The sequence below is a fragment of the Hipposideros armiger genome, unplaced genomic scaffold (assembly GCF_001890085.2).
Source record: "Hipposideros armiger isolate ML-2016 unplaced genomic scaffold, ASM189008v1 scaffold_288, whole genome shotgun sequence".
In the NCBI taxonomy this organism is placed as follows: Eukaryota; Metazoa; Chordata; class Mammalia; order Chiroptera; family Hipposideridae; genus Hipposideros; species Hipposideros armiger.
In genome coordinates, this window is record NW_017731638.1 from 1,095,276 (window position 1) to 1,121,595 (window position 26,320).

General features: G+C 38.9%; 1 protein-coding gene across 3 annotated transcripts in view; it reads right to left on the minus strand.

Moving 5' to 3' along the window:
• The window catches only part of PKHD1 (PKHD1 ciliary IPT domain containing fibrocystin/polyductin), a 460,535-nt gene that overhangs the window by 202,761 nt on the left and 231,454 nt on the right, over positions 1-26,320 (minus strand). For all 3 annotated transcript variants that reach the window (XM_019658751.1, XM_019658750.1, XM_019658752.1), the window contains 4 exons: positions 22,965-23,142; positions 21,371-21,566; positions 10,186-10,251; positions 4,002-4,130 (listed from right to left, as the gene is read on the minus strand). In XM_019658751.1, the coding sequence (XP_019514296.1) occupies positions 4,002-4,130; positions 10,186-10,251; positions 21,371-21,566; positions 22,965-23,142 (569 nt within the window). The remainder of the gene's footprint in view (positions 1-4,001; positions 4,131-10,185; positions 10,252-21,370; positions 21,567-22,964; positions 23,143-26,320) is intronic.

Consider the following 26,320-nt stretch of genomic DNA (forward strand, 5'->3'; position numbering starts at 1 on the left):
TTTTATGGAATAGGATGGGTCTGAGGTCATTCCATAAAACTGATTTCCCAGAAAATGGAGATAGGCAATTTACCCTAAGAATTTTATTGAAAAATTATGCTATTCTATTTGAATAATGATGGGAATGTTCTACACATTTCCTTTATTAATGAATTAAAATACACAAAACACCATAAAATTATATTAGAGGTTCAAAAGTATCACTTAAATCTTCTTTACCAGTCACTTTCATTTTATAAAATCAGCAGTTCCATTAAAATCGTATTATGTAAAAATGGGTTTTTACTGTAATAATAGTTATTACCTATTTAGCTCCCAAGGATGTTGTGAAAATTAAATAATAAGCCATTGGAAAGCAAATACAAAGTGTCGCTAATACCAGAGGCCAATAGGGGCAGCCAGATGGAAAAAATGAAAGAAAAGAGCACCCAATACATTAAAAATCACAGCTTTCATCTACAATTCCATTACTCTATGCAGTGGTCATGTGTGCTGATGTTATCTCATTTAATCTTCTCAACATTATGATATATTAATTATAGCCTTCATGCTACAGAAGAAGGTCAGAAAGGTTTAAAACTTGTCCAATGTCACACAGTTGTTAAATGTTAGAATCCAAACATGAACCCAGGTTTATCTTAGTCAATAACCCCTTCCTATATCTCCCAAAGTATCACTACCTCCCCAATATGCCCTTTGGTTTCCTAAATGCCCCTTAGACTCCTACCTTATCTTTCAAGGTCCACTTCAAATGCCTCTTCCTCCATGAAGCCCTCTCTCTTCTGCTTGCCTAAGACACTTTGATTCTAAACACTTCTGTTTTGATTACCACTGTTTGTTGTATCATTATGGATTATGCATTTTATTTACCCAGCTGAGATCATTAGCTGTTGGAGGTCACGGCTATATCTGACTTGCCTTTGGAGCCTCAGATCAGGAGCACCTGGTTCAGAGCCTTGAACACAGCAAGTGTTCAGTAAATGTTGGTTAAACTGAATTGGGAAGGAGTGTTAACTTGAATTACAACTCCATTTGCTACCAGATGCAAAGCAAATGCTTTTACCAATGGCTCATTACATCAGATACCTCTTTGGGAAGTTTCCCCAGTGTTGCCATGTGTGTGTACCTAATGGGCATGTGGTAAGACTGAGTTCCTCAAGTAGAGTATCTGACATATGCTAGATACTCAGTAAATAGTAGAGTTTCTTCACTTAATTCCACATGAAGGGAACAATATGAATAGCAAACAGACAAGTATGGATTCCGTATAAAATGTAGTCTGATTTGAATGAACCAGAGCAGGCAGAGATGGCGAGTTTTTTAAAAAACGATATGATAAAAGAGTTAGGGTACTAGAATCAAACTGTCTGCTTTTCTACCCCAGCTTCTTTACTTACTAGCTGAATGAAACTTGGGCAAGTTACTTAACTTCTCTGTGTCCCAGGTTTCTCAGCTACAAAGAGGAGAATAATAACAGGATCCTCACATAAAGTAGGTGTGAGAATTAATTAAGAAAATCCATGTAGAACACATAGTACAGGGCATGGCACTCACCAAGCACTAAAATTGTAGCTGCTGCTAACATCATCAGTATCATTATCTTAAAAATTAATTCTTAAGGATCTGTTCAAAGGAGAAAATGTTATTTTCCATAGACCTGTAAAATCTTATAGTTGTACTATGGTCTACTCAAAGATGTATTTCTGGTATTAAATTATGGATGGTAACATTGACATGTGCATTTCATTCAAGCAACACTTATTGAGTGTCTATTTTGTGCCAGATTTTGATGAACAAATGTATTTGATTCAAAGAAGGAATAAAAGAAGCCAGGAGAGCCAGGAAAAGGTTAAGAATGCAAACCACAAGTAGAAAGAGGAGGTAAATTAAACCCAAAGGTCCATCAGAGGTAAAAATATCAGGATTTGCCAAAAATCAGAAGAGAAAAAGTAAGCCAGAACAGCTCCTATACAAAACCCCAAACTGAACAGAACTATGAATCAACATACTGGTCCCAAAAGATAATTTGCTGGAGTTCAAAGAGGGCTTATTAAGAGGAGAAAGGCAACAGGAAAACAGTAAGGACTTCATTTGTTATATATTACATATCTGTTTTCATTCACTTATCTTTCCATTTGAAAGCTAAAAACCATGAACAGTAACTACATGTTTTAAAAATCGTAACTTCTCTGGTTCTCACAGTAATACTGAAGGGCCAATCAGGAAATACCTTTATATGTCCACTGCCTATGCCCGCCCCACCCTCCCTACACACATACAACGTTTTCCAAAGCACTGATGGATTTGTTCTATTTAAGAGCAACTTCATGGAGAATTCAGGCCCATCTTATGAGCTGACCATGAACAAACGAACAAAGGATGATGGAGAATGCCAGAGACCCTGATCAGCCAAGGCACAGAGCGGATACAGGCAACTGCAATGCCAAGCAAGATAGCTGAGATTACTCCTCACTCAGCATAAAGGCCCCAGAGGATATTAAACGCTTGGCAACCTTCAAAAGCTTCTCTTCCTTCCTGCATAGGGTGGGAGAAACAGCTTGCTTAGTGGGAAAAACTATAGCCCAGGGCCAATCCGCTGGCTAGATTCATCAAAGAGAAGGCTAAGACAGAACAGATTTTTCCTTTCTGTATAGGAATGACTCAGGAGCTTGTTTATTCAAAAAGTTACATCCTCCATTTAGAGAGGTGGATGAGAGGGGAGTTGGAAAATAACATCAGTTCAAGTTCATATTGGTCAGACCCCTCCCTCCGTCTTGTCCTGCATCTGTCTATGCAGTTACAAGGGCACACCGCCATTGACCAGAAGGTCGTCAGCACGTTTTACTCATTCTGCCTTCATTCTTCATCATTTATAAAGCAAACAGCACCACCTCCTCTATTTAGTTTACTCTTAGTCCTTTTAGAGAAAGAATGTACTTGATTGGTTCAGAATATGGACTTGAAGTAAGACTGCCTGGGTTAAAATTCTGACTCTGCTCAATTGTAAACTATGTGACCACGGGCAAGTTCTTAACTGCCCTGGGCCTCTGTTTCTCTGTCAGTAAAAATGGAGCTAAGAATATTATTTACATCGCAGAGTTATTGTCAGGATTAAATGAGCAAATATAGGGAGAATAAGTCCCAATATATTGTTAGTTGTCAAAAATGTTTGATATTATCATTATTATTACCTCACAGGTGACCAAATGGTCATTTTTCAGTACAGATCTCCTTTTATTCAGTATTACCTTAAGAAGTTCAAATCAAACCATAAATGTAAGTAGGTCTTTTAGGAAAAATATATTTGGTCTATGAAAAATATTTTCTTCTCAGAATAGACAGATTTTCTGGGAGTTTTAGTAACTCTCACCTAAGAAAGAAGAATTTTGTAAATATGCATATATGTTTCTGTATGTCTGAGGAATCATCTTTCTCCTATATGTATGTATACAGGGAGAAGGTTCTAGATAGACTGATAGATAGATGGTAGATGATAGATAGATAGATAGATAGATAGGCATTTATTTTTCTATTTTATTTATGCTCCTTTGCTAGCATCTTTGAAAAATCATGGCACCAGAAGACCTTACTTGTCATTTTTCCTCACTCCTGCATGTAAGAGATTCACAAAGGAAAAAGATAAGGAGGCATTTGCAAATTGCTTCTTTCCATACACCTTATCTTTCAAACACAAGCTGTAAATCTGTTCTCTGACACATAAGAAAATGTATACAGTTAGTCGATTATTTTAAGTCCTGGCATTGTGACCACTTATTTCACATTTAAAGAAACCAGGCTAAATTATTGTTCCTGGATACCACTGAATTATGAAATTTCTCTCCTATATTAACCCAAGAAAGAAGGTTGTAGACATAAATTCCTACTTCTTTCCACATTATTTACTGTGTTGTACAATCTTTTTAAATGACAAATAATCCCCAACTAGATTAGCCTGGTTCGGTCTGTCTGTGATTATTTAACCCATGGATAGTTTTACTCACTTGGTAAAACCAGGACGTCATCCCCAGGGCCTGGAACGGTATGATTGTGTCCTCCCCAGCCCTCCTCAACACCCATCCATGCTTCAGGGAGAGACCATGTTAAAACTGATTCAGGCACAGAGGTAGAAGCTAGAAAACAAAAGGAAAAAAAGTAAAAATAAACTGAAAATCTTATTCACTATGATCACTTGAAAATCCTATTAGTATTTTAGAGTGCTGGTGATAATTTCACCTCCCAAAGTAGCTGCCTTTTAATATTTTATAACCTTCCAAAAAAACATTTATCAGGTATGAAGCAAGTAATTATTCAATCCTTTGATTACCTCAATTTCTGGGGAAAACACATCTTACTTTTATTCTTAAAGATTTGTGTTTTGCCTTAGAATAAATATCACATATGCTTATCATGGAACATTTGGAAAATACAAATATAAAAAAGAAAATAACAATAATAATTGCCTATAATCTCACTATCTAGAGATAACAGCCATTAACCTTTTATTTGTATTTCCTTCCAGAGTTTCTCAGCATTTTTATGTAATTGAGATTACATCATATATGCAATTTTACATCCAGCTCTTATTTTACTTAGCTTAAGAGTTTTTCAAATGCATTTTCTAATGTCTTTAAAACTCTCTGTAAATATAATGGCTATATAATATCTTATCATATAAAAAGTCCATAATTTACTTAATCCCTAATGTTTGGCATTTAGGCTCTTTCTGCTTTCCTTTTAAATTATAAATAATGCAGTGTTAAATATCTCTAGTAAATTTGCCGATAACCCTGATTTCTTTTTTTTTTTTTTTTTTTTTCAAGCTGAGCCATCCTGCCACCTGTTGGCAGCTGAGCAGCAGCTCAGCTCGGGCTGGGCATCAAACCGCTGTTGCTCAGAGCTCGCCCTCTTGAGCGAGCTCTTAACCAACTGAGCCACTCGGCCGTCCCCCTTACCCTGATTTCTTCTTGAAATAGAATCTTAGCAATGGAATCACTGAATCAGAAGATCCTAATCTCACAGATCTTAAAGCATATTAAGGACACAATAATAATCTGGACACCTCTAATTACAGTAATTTACATACAGTTCATATGTTCCAAATGGTTTTTATTGATTCTGCCAGTGATGATCAAATGGCATTTTCTTTTTAGCCATCCCACTGGCTTCTTCATCAGGGAATTGAAACATAAATCTACTAATTTCCAATTAGGAATGCCCAGTATCACATCATGCATAACACCATGCTGAACTGTACCCACATGGTTTTTCCTGGAATGTGATCCCTATTACACAGTCAGAAGGGCGGACAGAAAGGCTCCAAAGAGGATGAAAAGATTCAGATGACCAAATGTTCATCTTCCAGTAGAGATCTTCTTTTATTCAGTATTACCTTAATTCCATCATAGTGGAATTAAATCTTATAGGGGAAATACATTTGTTCTGTAAAAAATATTTTCTTCTCAGGCTAAGAAAATTTTCTGGTAGTTTCAAGAACTCACATCATGGGGGATTTCACATGATTCATGGGAGGGGAAGATCTCATCCATTACTTGCTATTTCATAAGCATAAAAAATCAGTGCCTTCTCTAGCAGAATTGTCCTAAGAATAGGGATACAAAAAGGGAATGTAATGCCACACCTGTCCCCAAAGAAGCTAATAGCATTGTGTAAGCTGTGTGACCAAATATGGCGAGGGTAGAGCTCTGAAGGGAGTTCTCTTTAATGGACCAAGGGAGAAAGAGACCTTTCCAGGGGAGACTTCCTAGAGAAGGAGCATCTGGGCTGCATTTTTGATGCTTAGTAGGTAGAGGGAGAGTGGCATATGGTGTGAGTTTGCACTCTAGAAAGAGGGAGAGCATGAGCAATGGCAAGATGAGAGAGCGAGTGGAGGAACTAGAGGTAATTTGGTGTTGATAAGCCACAGAGCTGGAAGGAGGCAAATGATGAGGTTGGAGAAATAATCAGAGGTCAGAGTGTGAAGGGTAACAAAGATGGAGGAGCCAGGAAGGACCTCTGGGTTTCCAGTGTAGGTGGTGATGGGCAGAGATGCCCATTAAGATGTACACTGAGAGACTCAGTTTGGGCCATGCAGAGTTTGGGGTGTCTGTGAGGCCTCCAGGTAAAGGTGCACAACAAGCAGAGAATGGCTGTGAATCTGAAGATGAGAGAGGGCTCTGAGTTAGAGAGAGAGATTTTGGCATCCTATGCCCAGAGGTCAGATTTCAAACTCTGAGGATGGTTGTGATAGCTTCAAAGGATTATGGTGTGAAAAGAGAAAATGCCTGTGGTCAGAACCATGGGGAATAACCAATTATTTTGTCTACCTGACTCCAACTCCCCAGTGAGTCATGGTCTAATTTGGGCTCCTGGGTAATTTAAAAGTATATAGATTGTGGTCAAGTAGAAATCCTAGGCAATTTAATTAACACAAAATATACCCCACATTTGGGAATCAGGCAATGTCTTAAAACAAGCCTCACTCAGGAAGAGGATTTATAAAAGTTTTATAAAAACCAATACTACAATATCTTTCTAAGTTCTCACTTAATTTTGCCTCCTTTCTAATACTATACCTTAAATATCCAAGTGGAATAAGATAGGCGCATTTGTTGAAGTGGCCACTAACTAGTACCACAAAGGCCAGAAAAAGGTATCCTGATGCCTTATTTCCAGTGGTATTTTAAACAGGCAATGACAGGGTCTTTAAAAGCCCATGCCAAGCCTCAAAAACCCTTAATTACTTGTTTTATGTCACAGATGCTGGAAACAAACATTCTTCATTTTTTTTCCTGTTTTATTCATTCATTCATTCATTCATTCAGTAGTTTCAGGTGTACAAAACAATATAGTGATTAGACATTTACACCCCTCACAAAGTGATAACCCCAACAAGTCTACTACCCATCTGACACTGTACATAGCTATTATAATACCAGTGACTATATTCCCTATGCTGTACTTGACATCCCGTGACTATATATTTTTTTAATTATAGTTGACATTCAATATTATTTTATATTAGTTTCAGGTATAGTGATTAGGCATTTATATACTGTATTCTGCAGTGTATAGTGCTCTCCCATGTATAATGAGCACCTATGTTTTTGGCCAAATTTTTGGGAGAAAAATCTTTTGTTTTAATTTTTCATTCAAATTTTTATTTGTTTACTTTTAAGTACTTGTTTTTAGCATTTATTTTTTAACATATTATGGTACAAGAAATTTTATGTAACAAATAATCACAAAACACAAGAACAGATACAGGTACAAAACTTTTATGTACTGGTAACAAATTTACTATATTTACCCATCATAGAAGGCCAAGAACGCTTCGTTGTTACAAGTTGTCACAAGTTCAACAAAACCAATTGCCATAGTCCAGAGTATTATTTTACATATGGATATCATTACTGATTTCTAGAGTTACACTTTTAATTCATAAGCATAAATAAAAGAATTAAAAACATTTATATAGACACAGAATTAGTACTACTCACGTATAATGTGCATCCTTATTTTTCCCTCACAAATTTGGGCAAAAAAGTATGCATTATACACGGCAAAATACGGTAACTTATGAAGTGATCCCCCACTAACACTAGTACCCATCTGACACTATACATGGTTTTTACAATATTATTGACTATATTCCCCAGATTGTATATACTGTATTGTACATCCCCATGACTATTTCGCAACTACCAATTTGCACTTCCTAATTCCTTCACCTTTTTCACCCATCCCCCCAATCCTTTTGTTATCTTCACTCTTGGTTGTAGGAGGGCTAAAATTGCCTTTAACTGAACAAAATAAATCTTAAGGTAGTTATTCTACAGGATGTTATTATGAGTAAATCTGATCATTCTAAACTATACCATCCTGTCTTAAGATAAGAACAGTTAATGGAGAGGAAACACATTTCAGTCTCCTGCAGAGTTATTGGATTTCTATACAGTCAAGATCAGGCTTCTATAGGACTATTATTAATATAGAAAGGTGAGGAGAGAAAAAACAAGGCTAAAACAGTTAAAGAAGTAGTCAGAGATAGACAGGGAGAACCAGGAGAGAGGAGCGAGAGGAATGTCTTGGAAGCCTAAGAAATAGAGAATGTCCAGAGGGAAGAAGTGATCTTGTTAATAGCCATGTTCTGATAAAAGAAGGAATCAGTGGCTATTGAATTTGGTGACCAGGGCATGGGTGATCAAGATGAGATCAGTCCCAGTGGAACCAGCAAGGTGGAAACCAGTGGATTATAGTGGACTGAGGAATGTAGTGGAGAGAAGGAAGAGAAGACATTGGGTTAGATGATCCACAAAGCTCAATGAAGAATGAACAGCTTTAAGATTTGAGGCCCTCGGCCTTTGATCTATCTTCCCAATCTTTAGATAAGTTAGACTTATCTTGAAACTGGAGCTCGTGAATTTTGGTGAGGACCAACATTTATGATAAAGCTCCATTCTGCTTTCCTCTACAGACTTGACTCAACAACAAGCAAAATGTGAGGTGGTCTTGAACTTCATACTCAAGCCACATACTGTCCTCTCCACCTTAATCCTTCATCCACCCCAGTTGTTTATGGCTCTGATTGAAGAGGAAGCTACTCTTTTGAGAAGTTTGCAGAGGAGGTATCAACTAGAGAAGGATTAGGTAGGTATTCATAAATTTTGTTTTGTTTTAATAGGGAGGCAATGAACAGAAGGAGCCAGTAAAGAAAAAGAGGTTAACTACCTGAGACAAAGAGTCATTTGCTGATGGGACAATGTTCAGAAGATGCTGGAAGGAATGGGTTGACTTCAAACAGGAGAAAGGCTGACAGAATCTCAGAGATGAGAGGAAAAGAAATAAACTTAGATCTGTGTGGAAAATTTAGGGAGAGAATATCTGATCACCTGAATGTTCTCATATGGTTGTGGACAACATTTGAAATTAGCCTCTACTGAAAAGACGAGATGGCTAAAGTAAGCCTTCTTCAGAGGGAGATCACTGCATAAGTTATATAAATGTCTAACCATTATGCTGCACACCTGAAACTAATATAAAATAATACTGAATGTCAACTGTAACTGAAAAAAAAATTAAAAATAATAATTAATTAATTAATTAATTAATAAAAATGGCCACAGGGATGTAAAGCATAGGTAATATAGTTATTAATATTGTAATAATAAACTATGTATGATGCCAATGGGTAGGCTGATTGGGGTGATCACTTCATGATTATATAAATGTCAAATTAGTATGTTGTACACCTTAAACTAATATAAAGTGGAACATCAACTATAATTGAAAAATAAATTTTAAAATTTTTAAATAAAAAAAGAAGTTGTTTGATGTTGAGAGTGAATAAAGTTTCTTAGTTATTTCCAAAAAAAAGGGGGGAAAATAAAGCACAGGAGACAGAGCAAAACGCTAAGGCAGCTCAGAAACAGTTATGAAAACAAAGAATCACATTCTTCCTAGTCTAATAAGCATGGAGTGGTAACCGTTATTACTCCTAGTTTACAGTTGTAATCTAGTACCTTTACCTCATTTATTAATTTCAGTGGAGAAATTAGATCATTTTCTGATTAACATGGGCTCTGCTCCGACACAGGAAAAAATTGTCACTGGAAATCAAAGGAAAACTCAGCCTTTGAAAAGATTTATCTCTGCTGCAAATGTATAGTTAAATTGACTCAGAATAAACAAAAACAAACAATGAAATACATTAGAAGGTACTTACGAGTCATTTAGCCTTTGAGAATTTGGCTTTTATGAGTTAGAAAGATTTCATAGAACCATCTGACTTTAGGGGAGGGTTTGTTTACCCTGATTTTCTGAAATTACTGGGAACAATTAAAGTTTTGAAATGCCCTGAATTTTTCTTTCCATTTGGTGGGGGCCTAATGGCCCATCTGCAGATCTGGACTCCTGTGTGCACATATGGTCCATAATTTATGAAATGTGCTTATTTACATGTGTTAATTCTTACTTTCCAATGTTTTGATATACACCCTTCTTATATTTTCTTTGACATGCAGACACATATTTTCGCTATACGGCTGACACAATAGAATTGCTAGACATAAAAGCATTAGGTCTGATACCTGCCTGTTTATAAACAATATGACATGAGGAATTTGTAGAACTATTATTGGAGGACATTCTGTTGTACTAGACACTTCTATTTTATAGATTAAAACTCACCTGAAATAGTTGGGGGCACACCTTCCTTCACCTGGAGAATTACTTGAACTTGGCCTTCACCTGAAACTGAAAAAAAGAAGCCACAACTTGGAAGTGATACAGAGATCATCTTAATATGAAAAACAGTCACATAAGAGAAAGGTGGCTAAATTCTCCACAATCTAACTAAATTTTCAATATAAAAAATGAAGTCCTTGTTAGTTAGTCTAACAATTGATTTCCAAGATTTGATTTTGCTTGCTCTTATTTAATTAAACTTAATTGCAGTGGGTCTCCTAGAGAATTAGCACATAAATAATTAGGAAAAAAAACCCAAAACTTTTAGCCATATGTTATTTGGAGGCCAATGTTGGTCAGCAGGGCATAACTTATACCCTATTTCCAATCACTTTGAAGGCTCAGCTTTTAGAATTCATGTGTTTTTCACCAACAGAGTTCAGATCACCCATGAAATGTATTTGCTTTACCTTTATCCAAACAAATTGTCCTTTTAATGAAGGTTTCTCTCCACCCGCCTTTCTCCTCCCATCTTCCAAACCAACTGAGCACATTTAAAAGGCCTGGGGTTCATTAATTTTAAGTGTTCAATAAATTAGTGGAAATAATCAAAAGGCCTGATTCTTTCTGATAATGACAATTTGATGTCAGTATAAACCAGTAGATTAAGCTGGGAACATATGCTCCTTAGCCAAGAGAGGCTGCTATAATTAAATAGTGAATGTATCTACAAGGTGCTCTCACGCCTGATTAATTAGTAATCAGGTGCGTGAACTCCACATTTTAGTAACACCTTGTCTCTTATTGGTTAATTACCTTTCTGCCTTATCAGATGTCATGGGAGCCAGTACCTCCCACCACTGGAAGGCCCAGTGCTGCTGAAGGCCACAGCCTTGGGTCCTTGGTCTGACCCACGCTCTCCATTTTCCTTTCCTGCAACCCTGAGCCCTTGCCTCCATCACAGAGTGAAATAGACCAAGGATCATTCTTTATAATTACAAAGCATAAGCTTCAGAACATGACAAAGAAAATCATCCCCAAGGGGATCCACTATGAGACCTCTCCTACTCTTCTATCCTCATTTTGATCATTATTCTCATTTAATATTTTTCTCATATAAAACGCATGGGTCTGTGGCTTTCTCCTTACACCATACATATTTTGAGACTAAGTAAAATGGCCCACATGTTCTTTTGTTCCCCCCACAACATGTTCTTTTACACATTCTACTTTATCACCACTTCCAAGACTTCACCTAAATGGTTTCTTTACCCTACTGTATATTTTTCCCACTTTTCTGTCTTAAAAATAATAACAATAACATTTTTTTTCCCTAGAATGTCTAACTCATCCACTTCTGCTCACACTGATCTATGCGTTTTCTAACGTTGAAAAGCACTTTAAAATCATACTGTGATATTTATCCCAAACTCACTCTCAATTTAGCAAATATTTACCGAGTATCAACTGTGGTGACTATGGGATTGCATCAATCATTAGCTCTGTCTCTAAATCTTTGAGGGAGGGAGTTTCCTCATGTACCTTAGGACACTAGACATTGCTGGATGTGTAGATACATACTTAATTTTCATGGACAAATCTAAACATCTGAATTTTATAGTGCTCTACTCTGGATATCTAGTAGCTAACTGACAATCTCAACAAATTAAACAAATAAAGGTAGGAGATAACCCTCTTAAAGGAACCAAAAGATAAAATAGTAAAACAGTTAGGCTCAATTGAAAAGAAAAGTAAAAGAGAATATGGGCAAGATGATACGTAAAAACATACAAAAGGCTGTAACAATAGAATACCCTTCTACAAAAAAAAGAAAGAAAAAGGAATTGCATATTGTAATAGAATCAAACTCTAAGAAAGGTAAATTAGAAAAAAATTCCAGAAATCATTTGGAAAGGGAAATCAGCTGATTTAAAGATGTTATAAAAATCATCTTTGTTAATAGTTTCCAAGCAGTAGTAGATTTCAGTACATCTGTGCTCTCTACCTAAAGATACAGTCACTGAGGTAAAAAAAAAAGTTACATGTAAAGGCCTTTTTCAAAGCCATGCTAGTCATTTTATAATGATTTATTCAATCCCAAGTAAGTATAATGTATACTTATAAGAGGAATGGTTGGGGGAAGGGAAAAATGGAAACATCCTTTTTCCCACTAGGTCAGCGGTTCTCAACCTTCCTCATGCCACGACCCCTTAATACAGTTCCTCATGTTGTGGTGATCCCCAACCATAAAATTATTTTCATTGCTACTCTATAACTGTAATTTTGCTACTGTTATGAATCACAATGTAAATATCTTTTTGTTTTCCAATGGTCTTAGGCGACCCCTGTGAAAGGGTTGTTCGACCCCCAAAGGGGTTGCGACCCACAGGTTGAGAACCGCTGCACTAGGTAGATGAGGAAATTTGAAGTAGAGAGACAATATCCAATGTATCCCAAACTCACTGGGTAAAACAGATCCCATAAATACCACACATTGTAGTTATCATTGTATCATTGTGATGATTTACCCTAAGATTGAAAGGCCAGAGTATCTGACTCCCATTATAGGTTATTCCGCTCCTGCTGTCACTCACTGAGCCACTTACCCCAGCCCTGTTCTTGGCTCAGAGTGCTGTCATGTCCGTACCTCTGTGCCAAGGGCTTCTGAACTGAGGCCACTGATTCTGCTCAGCCTCTACATGAGCACCAACAGTTCCCACCTCCTGAGAAACCTCCTCCCCAAAACAGACATTGACACTAAACCATGCAATCAAAAGCTATTGCTCACTTTATGAAAGTGAGGGTGTGAATACCCTTCAGTCTGAGAAAAGACGTAGTTTTAGTACCAGAGGAAATGGAGAAAAGTTACCAAAAGTAGGAAAGATTAGGAAAGTCTGATTTCCTACACCACCACTTACACATGCCCTTCTGCAGGCTGGTTCTGAGCATGTGGGCATGGCTTAGAGTGCTATTTCTTCCCTAACACTCTTTCTGCGTCATGCAAGTGGTACCACAGAGCGTGGCAGAGAAGAATGTGGGTGCCGGAGTCCTACCGCTGAAATTTGAATCCTGGGTCTTCCGGTTCCTAGATGTGGGCAACTGACAAGTTATTCATCATTCTGAACCTCAGTCACTTCATCTGAAGTTGAGAATAATTCCACTATCTACCTCCGAGGGTTAGTGGAAAGAATAGATGAGATAATCTATGTAATATGCTTAGTGCAGTGCCTGGCACATAGAAAATAATAAAGTTAGCTATGATCAATACCATGATTATGGCATGCACGTTACTCTAAAAGTCAGTTAACGAAACCCAAGAACTATGCTTTTATTCTTTTTACACTTTTTACAGCTGTACCGAATCATGATGAGCCACGGCATTCGTCATTGTAAGCAACTTAACCAGATCTGCTAAAACGTGCTAAGTCCTTTGACTCTATAAAAGAGAGAGTAAAGGTTAAGTGTTGTTTCCAACTTGGATAAATACAAAGAAAAATGGAAATCATTTGCAAATAAAGGTATTGACTTGGGAAGAGTTTAAAAGCCTTACACCAGCTGTGATATTGTACATATGTTTTCTCAGTGCTTATGATTTCTGATTTTGTATTTGTAATATAAGAATGGTTAATCCATGTTGTTTATAAATGGAGACTTATTGCAGTTGATCCTTCCCAGATTGTAAGAATATCTGGTTGGGTCTCTGGGTCAATTATTGCTAAATTATTCCAACAAGTGCTATGTGATCTGAGCTTGCTATACACAGAGACATCTAGAAGGAAGAGAAAAATGTGCTAAGAGAATAGCTCCTGGTAAGAGGAAAGGGAGGTATTCAGCTAGATAGGATACTTGTGCCTACCAAAGCTATGTGCTGTGCCTGGCAAATTTTGTCCTTACTAGGGCACTAGAGAAGAGAAAAATTCATAATTTTCTCCCTGAATAAGTCCCATTCTATCTTGGAATTTTGGAGGGATAAATAAGTGCCTATGTAGAAAGAAAAAGCACACGGCATCATAGCAGGTTGTAGACTCCTTTCCTATTTTATTCTTCATTCATATCCCCGTTCTCACTTTGCCATTGAGGTTTAGGCACATATTAGGACCTCTCATTCAGTCCACATTTATATAGTCTGAGTTATCCACTGACTACACATGGAGAGAACGTGGAACAGGGACTGCAGTCTGTGTCTGTAGATTTCATCCATTCTCACCCTGACTCATGCCTTCTCTCCTGGCTGTCTGCCCTGGATCCAGACATCAGCTCTGTCTTCATGATCCCGCTGTTGGATTTGGTCCTATCTCTGCATTTTCAGCTTAGCTTGCCCTACCCTCTACTTCCACTTCTTCTCCTGGATCTGTCTCCCACACCTGCAAACACCTGCTCTGTTTCTCTCTACCGTTCAGTGAACTTGATCTTGCTCCCCAGAAATTAGCCTCTTTCCCTTAGCCACAGAGAAGGCTTGTTTGTTAACTGGTCCCTGGAAAGCTAAAGCTTGATTTACAGGACCACACTCCTGGGTGATTCCAGCCTCCCAGAGACAGCCAGAGTCACCTTGGCCCTCGTAACTCAGGATCTTTTAAAGACCTTCACAGAAATGTTATATAAAGATCCTGCAATGCCCCCTGAGTCTGCTATTATCTCAGTACCATTCATTCATGGATGAATGTAATTTTTTTAAGTGTAAGAGTTAAAGAATTTGATCAAGGCACCGACAGACAGATATGTCTGCATTAACCACAGTCCTGAGAGTTAGCTCAATTAAATCCCCTTAATTAACTCAGAGAACAATCACAATTGTTATTCTGATTCAGAGCAATGTTTGCCACAGATGCATGGGGGCATTGGTGGTTTTCTGGGCCCTGCATGGGTCTATAGAACCAGAACTTCCGGGGAGGGGCCTGGTAGCAAGCATTCCAGCTGTTTGCCCATGAGGCAAGTTTAGAAAGCACCAAATTGAGGAATTCCACAGCTTCCCTCATACTACTCTCAAGAATGTCGTTTGTTCTCAGAAGCAGGTATTCTTAACAGGTGCGGAGAGAGACCAAGATAAAAAAAAGATCCTTGTGTTCACTGTTCTTACTTTTCATTAATTATACAGAAAAGTTGCAGACCACATTATATTCCCAAAACATAAAATGTGAAGTGATAATTTTGGTAGCATAAAAGTTTTACTTTAGCAGCTATGAATGTTAATGTGTTTTAGAAAAACCACTAGGTCATTAAATCTAAGACTTTATGGATATTATTGCTTAAAAAGAGCTTAGGTTTTTAAAATAAGACAGAGTGGAAATTCATTTAAAAAAGTATTAAGTAAGCAATGATACAGGAGGCATAAGGATGTGACAAACTGTGAAGGCAGTACTCAAATACCTAAAGTTTAGACAGCAGAGAGTTAATCAATAAGTATAGGTTTAATTATGATTAGGAGGAAGAAGAATTGGTTTACAAGGATAGGAACATAAGCTTTGATTTAAAACCAACAAACAAACAAACAAAATCAATAGTATGTTAGAAAAAATATGGAATCTGAGTCAGAAAAGCTGAGTTTGAATATTGGTTATCCCACCCGTACCCTGCCCTGCATGAATTAAGGCTCGCCACCACATCACTAAGCATTAGCTCCTTAATCTGAGGGATTCCTAGGAAAAAAGTATTTGATTCTGACTTCTAAGTTTTCCTTCCTTCCTTCTGTATTTCCCTTTCTTCCTGTTTCTCCCCCCTTTTTTTTTTCCTTTTGGAGAAATTGCTTATAATCAAGAGGCAAAACCCCTTTTCACATCCCAGCTCCTGCTTCATTCTCTATATTGTTGCCATAAAGGTTAGTGCATTTCCCTGAAGTCAATCCTCTATATTACCGGTAAAAATCCTTAGGGATCTTTGGGGAACAAGTTTTCTATAAGAATGTAAATTAATTTATTAACTAGAATGCTACAGATTGCCTTAGAGGGACTCAGCATGGAAATGGCTGCAGAGTTTCGAAGGATTATGATTCTGCTCTGCTTAGAAAATCTTCCCCAAAGAGCTCTGGGGAGCCAGTTGAGTCCTCTCTCCACCTTAGATTCAAACGGGATTCCATCTCAAGGAACTGAGTAAGGGTCTCGCAGACCAGGAAGGTCTAGGCAGCAGTGTGCTCCAGCCCCGTGCCCTCAGCACTCTGAAAAAAAAAGAGAAACTAAGCAGTATCCATGGTCTCCTAGCCACAAACTTAGGAAAACATTCCTTATTTTCAGGATCTCCCAAGATCACAGCATCTTTTTGGAGCCTTCTGTGATGGGAGATCTTCAGGGCACCTGGTGCAGACAATAAACTCCATCTGTCTCTCTATCTACAGCCCTCGTGCTCTCCTGGACAACAGCCCCGGCTACTTGCCAAACAGCCTGCCTTTATTTTGGAGAGGCGAACACTTGGAGACAAGCATTGGCCAGCCTGGCTAGACATGTCTCTTTTCAGCCCGATCAGGAAAAGGTGGTGCACAGGAGCCTCTGAGCCTACCAGGCGGACTTTCTCAGCTGCCGCCTCACACAATATCCCAGCTCCGCAGTATTTCTGCTGCGAGAGTGGGGGCTGTGTGAACCCGGGAGGGCAGTGGTGAATGGCTCAGCATCTGATATGAATTTATCACCGGCTGCTGGTTGGGTGGGGGATAAAGCAAGGGGAAGGGGCTGTGAGTGTTTAATGCACCCTGCCACAACCCAACAGTTTGCCCTAAAGAGCCTTTTACCCATATAAAAGGACGGGGTCAAAAGTAAGTTGACCCCTGACAGAATGTACAATTATTAGAAGAGGGCTGTGCACGAGCAGCTGCTGGAACCCCACTGGTTCCGCATCGGGCTTCTAGGAGTCAGAATATGAATAATCAACTCAAGATTGTTTTCTCCACCCCTCTCAACCCCCATCACATCCCCTCAACCTTGTCCCCCTGTTTCGGGCAAGTCCTATTCTATTTCTACAGGAAGAAGCATAGCCCGCCCTAGCAGCTGCAATAATTGTGTTCCTATTGTGATGAAGACCTCCTCCAGGCCACCCCCCTACAAGTGGCCATTGTCAGTGGAGAGTCAGTGATTATACGCTCTGCCTGATGCTTTGGGGGACCCAGCTGCCTAAGTGCTGACACACGAGCGTGCGGAAGGCCAGTGAGGGGGGCTGGTGGAGGTGGAGGCAAGAGGTGGGGGTATCCCACGTCTGTGAGACGGGGACTTGGACATACCAGACCTTTTGCATAAGTCAAGCCCAGAACAAATGAGGCTTTATCAGGCCCCAGTGATGAGGGGTCTCATCTCCCTTTGAAGTGGAGCTGAGCATGGGGCCTAGCAGCTTTTCCTCCTTTGGATCAAGCAAACATCCTTCTTTTGATATGCTACATGCTCATTATCTCTGCCCCATTTAATGATTTTTGATTGAAGGGTGGCGGCTGGGATGCCGAGAAGATCGTTAGAGAGGCTCCATCCAGCCAAGCCGGCAAGAAAGGCTTTCCTTGTGCCTGGGCCTAAATTTGGAATTTCTTAACAGTGTGCGCTTGTTCTTAGAGGCAGATAAGGGCTGAGCGTGAAATTCTTAATTAAGCAATAAATAGAGAGTGGGGTGTCAGCAGATGTAGCCAGTAGCCATGGCAACGGGAATCACATGGGCAAGAGAGCTGAGACGAGATGTAGGCCTCGGGCCTGGGCCTGACTGACAGCTGAAGAATCCTACAAAGCTTGTAAACCAGATTAATTAGCTGACTAATTATTTCATAGCGTTAATGTAACTAAAAAATAAAAATAGTTCACCATGAACTGAAACATCCCTGGAAAAACACAGCAGGGAAAGAGGCAGTGGGAAACTGTCTGTTTAAGGCAAAGAAGTGCGCCTCCAGTGAACCAAATCATACCAATGGAAAACTGAGCTTGCTAGATTTGACTTCGACTTTGAAAATATAAAAGAACACTTGTTCTACAGTCATACTCATTCCCAAGCATGGCATAGAAGTTATAGTTTGGAACCGCCATTCATAATAGGTTATCACATCTACTATTACCCCCCGCCCCCCCTGGGGTCCTAACACAACTATAGCACACAAGTATATACTTTACTTGTGGTCTGATTTGTAAGTGGCTCCTTGGGCAGGAGTCCCAGGAGCTTCAGAAAGGCAACCTGAACCAATCTCCTTAAAAGATAGTTTTAAACGAGTGAGGTTATCTTATTCTGTGGGTAACAATTGTTTAAGTGGTATTAAATTTCAATCATGGCAGCGATATATCATTTATGTCCTATTATCATGAATCTCAGTTATCTACCAAAATCTAGTCAAGGAAAAAAACAAAATGAGACCCTTTCAGAGAGGTTATGATGAGTTCAAGGCACGTGACATTGTTAGTCTTCCAGGAAAAAAAGAAAAATTTTGGAGAAATAATCTGTTGAGAAAATCTGTCGTAAAGTAACAGGGCATACTAATCACACTTGAAGATGCGTGGGTGTTTTGTACCACAATTCCAAGAGATAAGTATTCTTAACCTCGTTGAACAGATGAAGCCATTGAGGCATGGCACATTTATAATTCCATGCCCCAGGTGAAATAGCCAGGCAGCCACTGATTAAAACCTTAAGCCCTAAGCTCTGGCCATGAGTTTTCCAAAGAACTTGCATTCCATAAAGATGTTGGCTGAACAAAGACAAAACTTGCCTTGGTGGAGAAGAGAAATGCAAGGGTCAACACATATTATATGTGGGAGTTTTTCGTTGTCACTGGGGATCAGTGAGAAGTTTTCTCCCCAGACCCTATCTAACACCCCCCCACCCCACCCCCACACACACCCACACACACACACGCACACACACACACACACCACCACCATCACCCTTTTTGGTCAGTGATCCATGATTAGTGAGCAGGCAGCACACTCTAGTGGAGAGAGAGCCATAGACAGGAGCTAGAATGCCTGGGTTCTAATTATTCCCATTCTCAGCTGGGTCTAAGACTGGTCAGGTGTCTTAAATCACACATGAAATAGCCAAACAGAGGAAAGGAAGAGAATTGTGAGCTTTAAAAAAGTTTCCTCTCCTGGGGGATGTGGTAAGGCCGCAAACAAACAAGAGATGATCCACTTAAAAGTGGTCAACAAATGAATGAAACATAGCCAACTGTCAGTGAAGCAGCACTCTTAAGTGAAACGCCAGCCAGGAGAAGGAGCGGGATCCCCAAACCTCCCCCAGCCCCAAAGTCTAACAGGAAAGTCGGTGTACCTGAAGGAGGTCAAGCAGTTTTCCTACAATGAAATGAAACTTTTGTACACACAATTCTCCCCATGATTTTTTTTTTTTTCATTCCAGGACTATATCCACATAGACTCTGAGGTCTTGATTTACACTCTCTTCTTAGACCAAATGTATTTTATGTCAATTACCCCAGTCACAGACCTATAAAGTCACATAATCTGAAAAAACAATTAAGTGAAAGTAAGAATTCAATAAATAATGCTATCAAAAGGAAAAGAAAATCCGTAGCTACATGATTTGATTTTTTTCATGCCACAAATGTGCCTTCACCATTTTGGCTTATGGGAGTGTTCAAATTAGTTTGCGGTTCATGAATAGAATCTGACCGATGGACAAGACAGGCTCTTCAGAAGCATGCGAAGTAATAGAACGAGAACAATCTGAAATTAAATTTTGTTCCAGAATATAGATCAAGTGAATAGTCATAGTTAAAGTTAATGGCCACTATTTGCCTTTGCGTAATGGCTCTGGTGGTAAAACAGTCTCAGGGACCTCTGTCCATCCTGAGCTTTTACAGTTTTAGGTTACATTTACGGATGGATCAAATCAGAAATAAAATGTGAATGGTACAATTCAATGCAAATAAAATATACAACAATCTACTTGGCAGAGATAAAAATATTAGGGAAGTACCATATTCTCCTTTCTGGTGCTATTAAAATTTTAGAGTCCCGGGGCTCAAGTGTAAATCAGATTCAGTTGACATATGGTTAAGCACAAATAAGAGAGACAAGGGACTCAGGACAATTGCCTAGCTGTCTAAATCCATAGGGTCAAGTCTAGTTTGTGGCAGGGACTAGCACAGGCCATGCTGATGAGGTCCCCTGAATTTGGCCAGGATCTATAAAGACCCATTTATCACAAAATTGTCATTCTAAAGACCCATTTGGACAGATTCTTCTCACAGACCACACTGAGCTGAGGGTAATATAAGTGGACATCATGGTGCTCAGAGTGACCAGTGTTAACATGGCATGGAGAAGGAATATGAGACAAACACCAGGCGGTCAGAAGAAATACAATAATACCTTGGTTTGCGAGCATAATTCGCTCTGGAAGCAAACTACTCGTATTGCAAGACATCACTCATTTACCACGTTAAAATGTATTAGAAATGTTTGCTCATCTTGCAGAACATTCGCAAACCAACTATTCGCAATCCAAGGTTTTACTGTACCTGGTACTGACCCACACATTGGGCTCCTGTGAAATGCACACAATAAGAAGATAAGGAAATCCTTGTGCCTCTTGTTACTCTGCAGTCATGGAAGGGTTCCTGGTCCTAAAAAATGAGGGTCCTGGATCCTTCATTTTGATGCTGCATCCTGACACAAGACAGCCCTCCCCCACCCCCAGTCCTCACCTCAACCCTCCATGCCTTCTCACCTTCCTGACCTCAGGGTCCCTTCCAGGGCTCTCCTTGTCACCTTCCACATTCACTTCACTCTTCATTCCTCCTCTCTCTGTAGCTGTTGCCTTGTACTCTCTGCTGTCCCTGTGGCCATCACCAGCCATCCTGTCTTTATCTGTGCAGTTGATCTTTCTACAAATACAACTATGCCTTCAAGTGAATTGAAAATACTCATAACGATGTTTATTAAGCACTTGCTGTGGGTTAGGGACTCTGCTAAAATATTTTACATGTTACCCTTTACTTAATTTCCTATCCTTTGTGGTAGGCCCTATTACTATCCCATTTTACAGATCTGGAAGCTGAGACTTAGAGAGAAATGGTACCTGCTCGGTGTCCCATAGCTAGTAAATGTCGGAGCTGGGATTTAAACCCAGGCAGTCTGATTTCACAGTTCACCTATTTAACCATAACAAACAGCTGTCCCCTTCCGCTCCTCATCACGTCATCACACAAATCTGAAATTCAGAAGTAAATGGTGGTTTCTGACTTTGTGACCTCAAACGCTCATCCCCTCGTACTTACCCAAATAGGTGAGTTGTCTCAGCTGGCTGTTGAAGAACCAGTCACAGCCTTGGTCTTTACCAGGTGATGGAAGAGATGGAAGGGACCGCCCCAGTTGACTCCCACATTTTATGAGGATGTCAGGGTGAGGCCACAGGACTGTGTGTACCAGCAGGAGGTAATTCCCAGGACCAAAGTTGCCAAATGTTGCTGAGTACTTGAAGTGAAAGAAACGTACAATAGAGCTCATTTAGTACGGAAGTCTCCCCTCCAAACAGAGCTACAAAGAACACAGATGGAGGAGTTTAGAAATAGGATACTTCACAGCCAGACTACTTTCCTTGTGGGGAATGGGCTTACTTAAATCCACTCTATAATAAATTCACAACTAGAGCTACAAAATCATAGAATTCGAGGACTGAAAGACTCCATAGTTTCTTCTTGTTTAACAACTTCAATTAACAAAGGAGAAAACCAAGACCCAGGCAAGCGAATTGACTTGTCTCAGATCAAACAGCTAGAGGAGACAGAGGCAGGTCTAGAATTCTTTTCCAGTTTTTCCCACAACTGAAAAGGCAGACAATGATAGGAGTGTCATCCATTTGTAACATTAGTAGCTAGCGCTGTTGGGGATTTGCTACATGCTCAGGCACTCTTCATATCAAGGCATTCAACCCTTGAAAATTCCCCTGTGATTGCTACTATCGCTGCCCCATTTTACAGATGAGGACGCTGAGGCAGGCAGAGGTTCAGTAATTTGCCCCACATCACAAGGTGGAAGAGTGCTGAGGCAGGACAGAAACCCAAGGTGTCCACCTCCAGAGTCACCATTCTGCTGCCTTCGCATTATTAAAATTCCCCAAAATGTTGTTATGGGAACCTCAAGGGCAGGAAACAGAGCTCCTTTCTGAGAGCAATGGTGAGAGTATCAAGAGATTCTGCTTTAAATTCCTCAGAACTATGGCACACCTAAAGCAGCTTCTAGTTCCCTAAGACTGCCCTCATGACTTTTAGGAAAAAATACGTTTGATGAGACAGGACGAAATAAATATGTTAAAAGAAAGAAAAAGAAGCTTGAGGGAATCCATTAGGTTGCTTTTTTTTTTCTTCCAGAAAATGCACCCACTTTCTACATGACTATTGCTATCATGACTCATTTAATGCCTTCAACACAACCCAAATGAAAGTCTAGACCTTCATTTGTAAGTTAATCTTTGACCACAAGGTGGCAGTGTGCAACGTAAAACTGTATTGTTAAGACATTTTCTCTGGCTACAAACACTTCCTGGGTTAAGTTGGTTTCTTAACCCATAATATAAGAATATAATTTTATAAATTGCTTAGAAGGTATTTTTCATTGCATTAACCAAGTTAAAATTTCAGGCAGAACCATTTTCCATTCAAGGTGAGGTTTAAACGCATTCTAAAATTTTCAAGTTAAAAAAAAACAAAAAGAAACATGTCTCATATTCAGGTCACATTTATCTAGCCAAAATGCTACTGCAGTTATATCAGCACCAGAAGATGTTAATACCTGCAAACTATTATTTCACAGAAGGAAAGATAAGAACCCCTGGGGAATGAAACACACAATCGAATGAATTCCTGAGATTACCTCTAGAGATCTGTTGAGCCAAGGGGTCTCAAATCGCAATGAGTAGGTCTCTCCATCCAAGAGTAGAGCCATCCAGCCATAAGGATTAGACAATGTGTCACACACATATTTGACAGTGGTGGTCATGTTTCTGCTGTCAGTCACGGTTAAATCATAAGAAACATCTGGAGCCTCAGTTCTAGGGTGATTTAAAAAGAAATAAAAATGGATTTTAAGTTATTTGTTCATCCTGTATCTAATGCGTTCCTCTCCATCAGTTATATATCTCATCTTCTCTTCTCTCCATGTATGTCTTAGGCCCCTTCTTGTCTGTGTGTGTGTGTCTTTGGAGGTTTTCATAGTCACTGCATGGGTTAAAACAGACCAGTGGGAAGGTGTTGTTGGATTGTTTGTGCATGTCACTAGCCTGGTGGGTTAGAGGTAGTAACACTCAGAACTGATGGATTCTTAATGAATTCACATATACCAGGACTATATACTATTATTTTAACAACAAAAAAAAAAAAAGTCCATGGCCAGAATTTTGTGGTAGACCAGGTTTGTCAATAGCATAAAACATATTAGTTATTAGCTATTCCTATTGGGAGCCATGACTGAGTGCTCAGAAGCCCACCTCCAACTGCTCAGATGCCCATCTCCAACTACTCAGGACGAATTTCAGTAGCCTACCCTAGAAAGAAGAGCTAACCTGGCTCCTCTTTTGTGTGCTTGCATAATGCCCAGTGCTCACTCCTACTCCTGTACCTCAGTGTTGTTGGGTTTGCTTTTTCACTTGTAACGTAGGCTGTGAGATCCGTAAGTTGAAAATATTTTCTTCTTTTTGGTATCCTGCACCCTGACACAGGACCTTGCATACAATGGGCACTCAAATTATGTTTGTTATATGGACAAAAAATGCATTGATGAGCTCTCCCAAAAGTTGATGCCAACTTCCTAATTTATATAAAGGGTTTCTAGAAGAACTAATGAGGAAACTGAGGCAAAGTATGGCAAAAGTGTTATGTGACTGTCAAAGGTAGAGCTAGAAATTTTTTTAATTTCTACAAATTATTCTACCCAGCCCATCCCAGAAAGTAATTGTTAAGACTTAACAAGAACATAATAGATTTAGCCACATGCTAAGACCCTAAAAAAAAGTCAGAGTGGACAGAAAGAAAAAAAAACAAAGCAAAAAAAAAAAATCAATACACATTATGACTGTCCTTCCCTCTTTGGTTTAGTTTTCATGAGAATCTTTAACTGTGGCATTTTGCTGCAGGCAGATAATTAAATTCTCAAAGTAGAGGGAAATGAGATGAAGGAGGATGTTGGGTTTTCAAAGTGAGGTGTGGCATGAGCATATCCAAAGCCAATTTACAATCCAGTGGCAAATGATAAAAGGAAACTGGTTTTGGTGTTAAATGATTGGGCACTGTGGTCAAATGGGTGTAAATTGGAAATCTGTATCTGCAAGCACTAGATGTAGGAACTTGGGCAAATTACTAACCTGCTTCAAGCTTTAATTTCCTTTTATTTTTTGAATGAAGAGAACAATAGTATGTATCTCTTATAGCTACTATGAAACTTAAAGAGATAACATAGATAACCTATTCAGTAACCATCTACCTATAGCCCATTTAAAACAACAACTTCAGTTTCAAAGAAACAAAAACCAAAACCTCAGATGTACCGATTTTGCCGTTTTGTACTACTTATTTTAACGTCTAGAGGTTTATCTAGGATATTTGGTCATTTAAAAACACTCAAAACCTTTCGTGGTAAAGAACATTGATATATATTTCTTGTAAGATTAAATATGTTTCATTCATTAATGAATAAAATGGAAGGGATGAACAATGCTTGGGGCATCGAGGATACAAGTACTACTCTCTCCCCAAATTTCCCTATGCAGCATTAACTGAACTTTTAAAAATCTTGGAGTAGAGGAACTTCTCCCTCTCTTTGGGCTTGGGGTACTTAGATTTTTTTTTTCCACATGTATATCAGAATTTAAATTAGAACTAAAGAACAATCCTCAACTCATATTCTTAGAATCAGAATGGACATGAAAGTCATTGGCTCTAACTTCTAATCCACTGCAGGAATTCCCTCCATACGTTATCCTGTCCTTTTTTCTAGTTATGGGGCATTCACATCCTCAATTTCCCTCTCTGTGTATGGAATTAGAAAGCTTAATTTTCTTCCTTGTATTTTCGAGCCATTGGACCTCAGCCACTATGACTCTCTCCTCCCTTGGCTGAAACCATGAGTCCCAGATTCCCAGGAGATCATCCAGCACAATTTGGCCCAACTAATATACTTAATGAATAAAGACAGGCTACTGAGAAATAAATGTAAAACAAATGGGATAAGAAGAGACAAATTGGAACCAAGAAATACCAAAGAGGTACATGAGTGGACTGCAGTAGGTACCATGGTCCATATATAAAGTGGGATTCCCCACAGTGTAGGATGCTGTTTAGAGCGTTTCAAGTTCTGAAAGTGCATCCTTTCAGCTTCCACAGGGACATATAGGCTCTGGAAAATGAATCACAAGGCCTAAATCCAGGAGAAACTAATTGATAAATCAGAGTTTCCATTTAATAATTCATAGTAAAAAAAAAATTGACTCTCACACAGGAAAGTCTACCCAGCAAAACCATACAAGTGTCAGGAGATTTCTTGTAAACTTATTAATTGAAGGAGATAAATAGTTTAATCATAAATTACCAGAGCTCAATACAGTCAACCTCCATAGGGTATTTGCCAAAAGGACTTAAAAACTTATGATTAGTGGTCAGAAAAACCTCTCCTGGGCATATACAAGTATACAAGCAATCTACACTAATAGTGAGCTCTGGTTTAGGAAAATGCTAAGGCTTCTTTATGAACTTAAATTTCTTATATTCCTTGTGAAATGCTCTCATTAAACCAGTTTTACAAACAGTTATTTAAACTATAGATCAAAGGAAAAATTCTATTTGTAGAAATCCATCCATTTGTTCACATTTAATTCTTCCAACCTACATTTTATTACTTACTTTGCCTTACCAGTCTATATTTTGTCACTCTTTTCTTAAGATATGCATACCATCTTGAAAATATTATCTTAATATGTTACAATACAATCAATAGGTAGATATTTCCAGAAATGCTTCTTACTTCCAGCAATGTGGCCCCAAGAATCCTCCTGGTCAGTTTGACTAGACTTAATTATTTTTCCAATTTTCCTCAGCATCACATTTATAAATTAATTTTTAGGATACGATTTCTCCTGGTTGAGTCTCTATAGATTGTAACTTCAATTATTCAAGGAGCTATTTTTCAGACTGTACTCCCCAGTTTCTGAAGGCCGTTACAAACATGACCCCATCTTC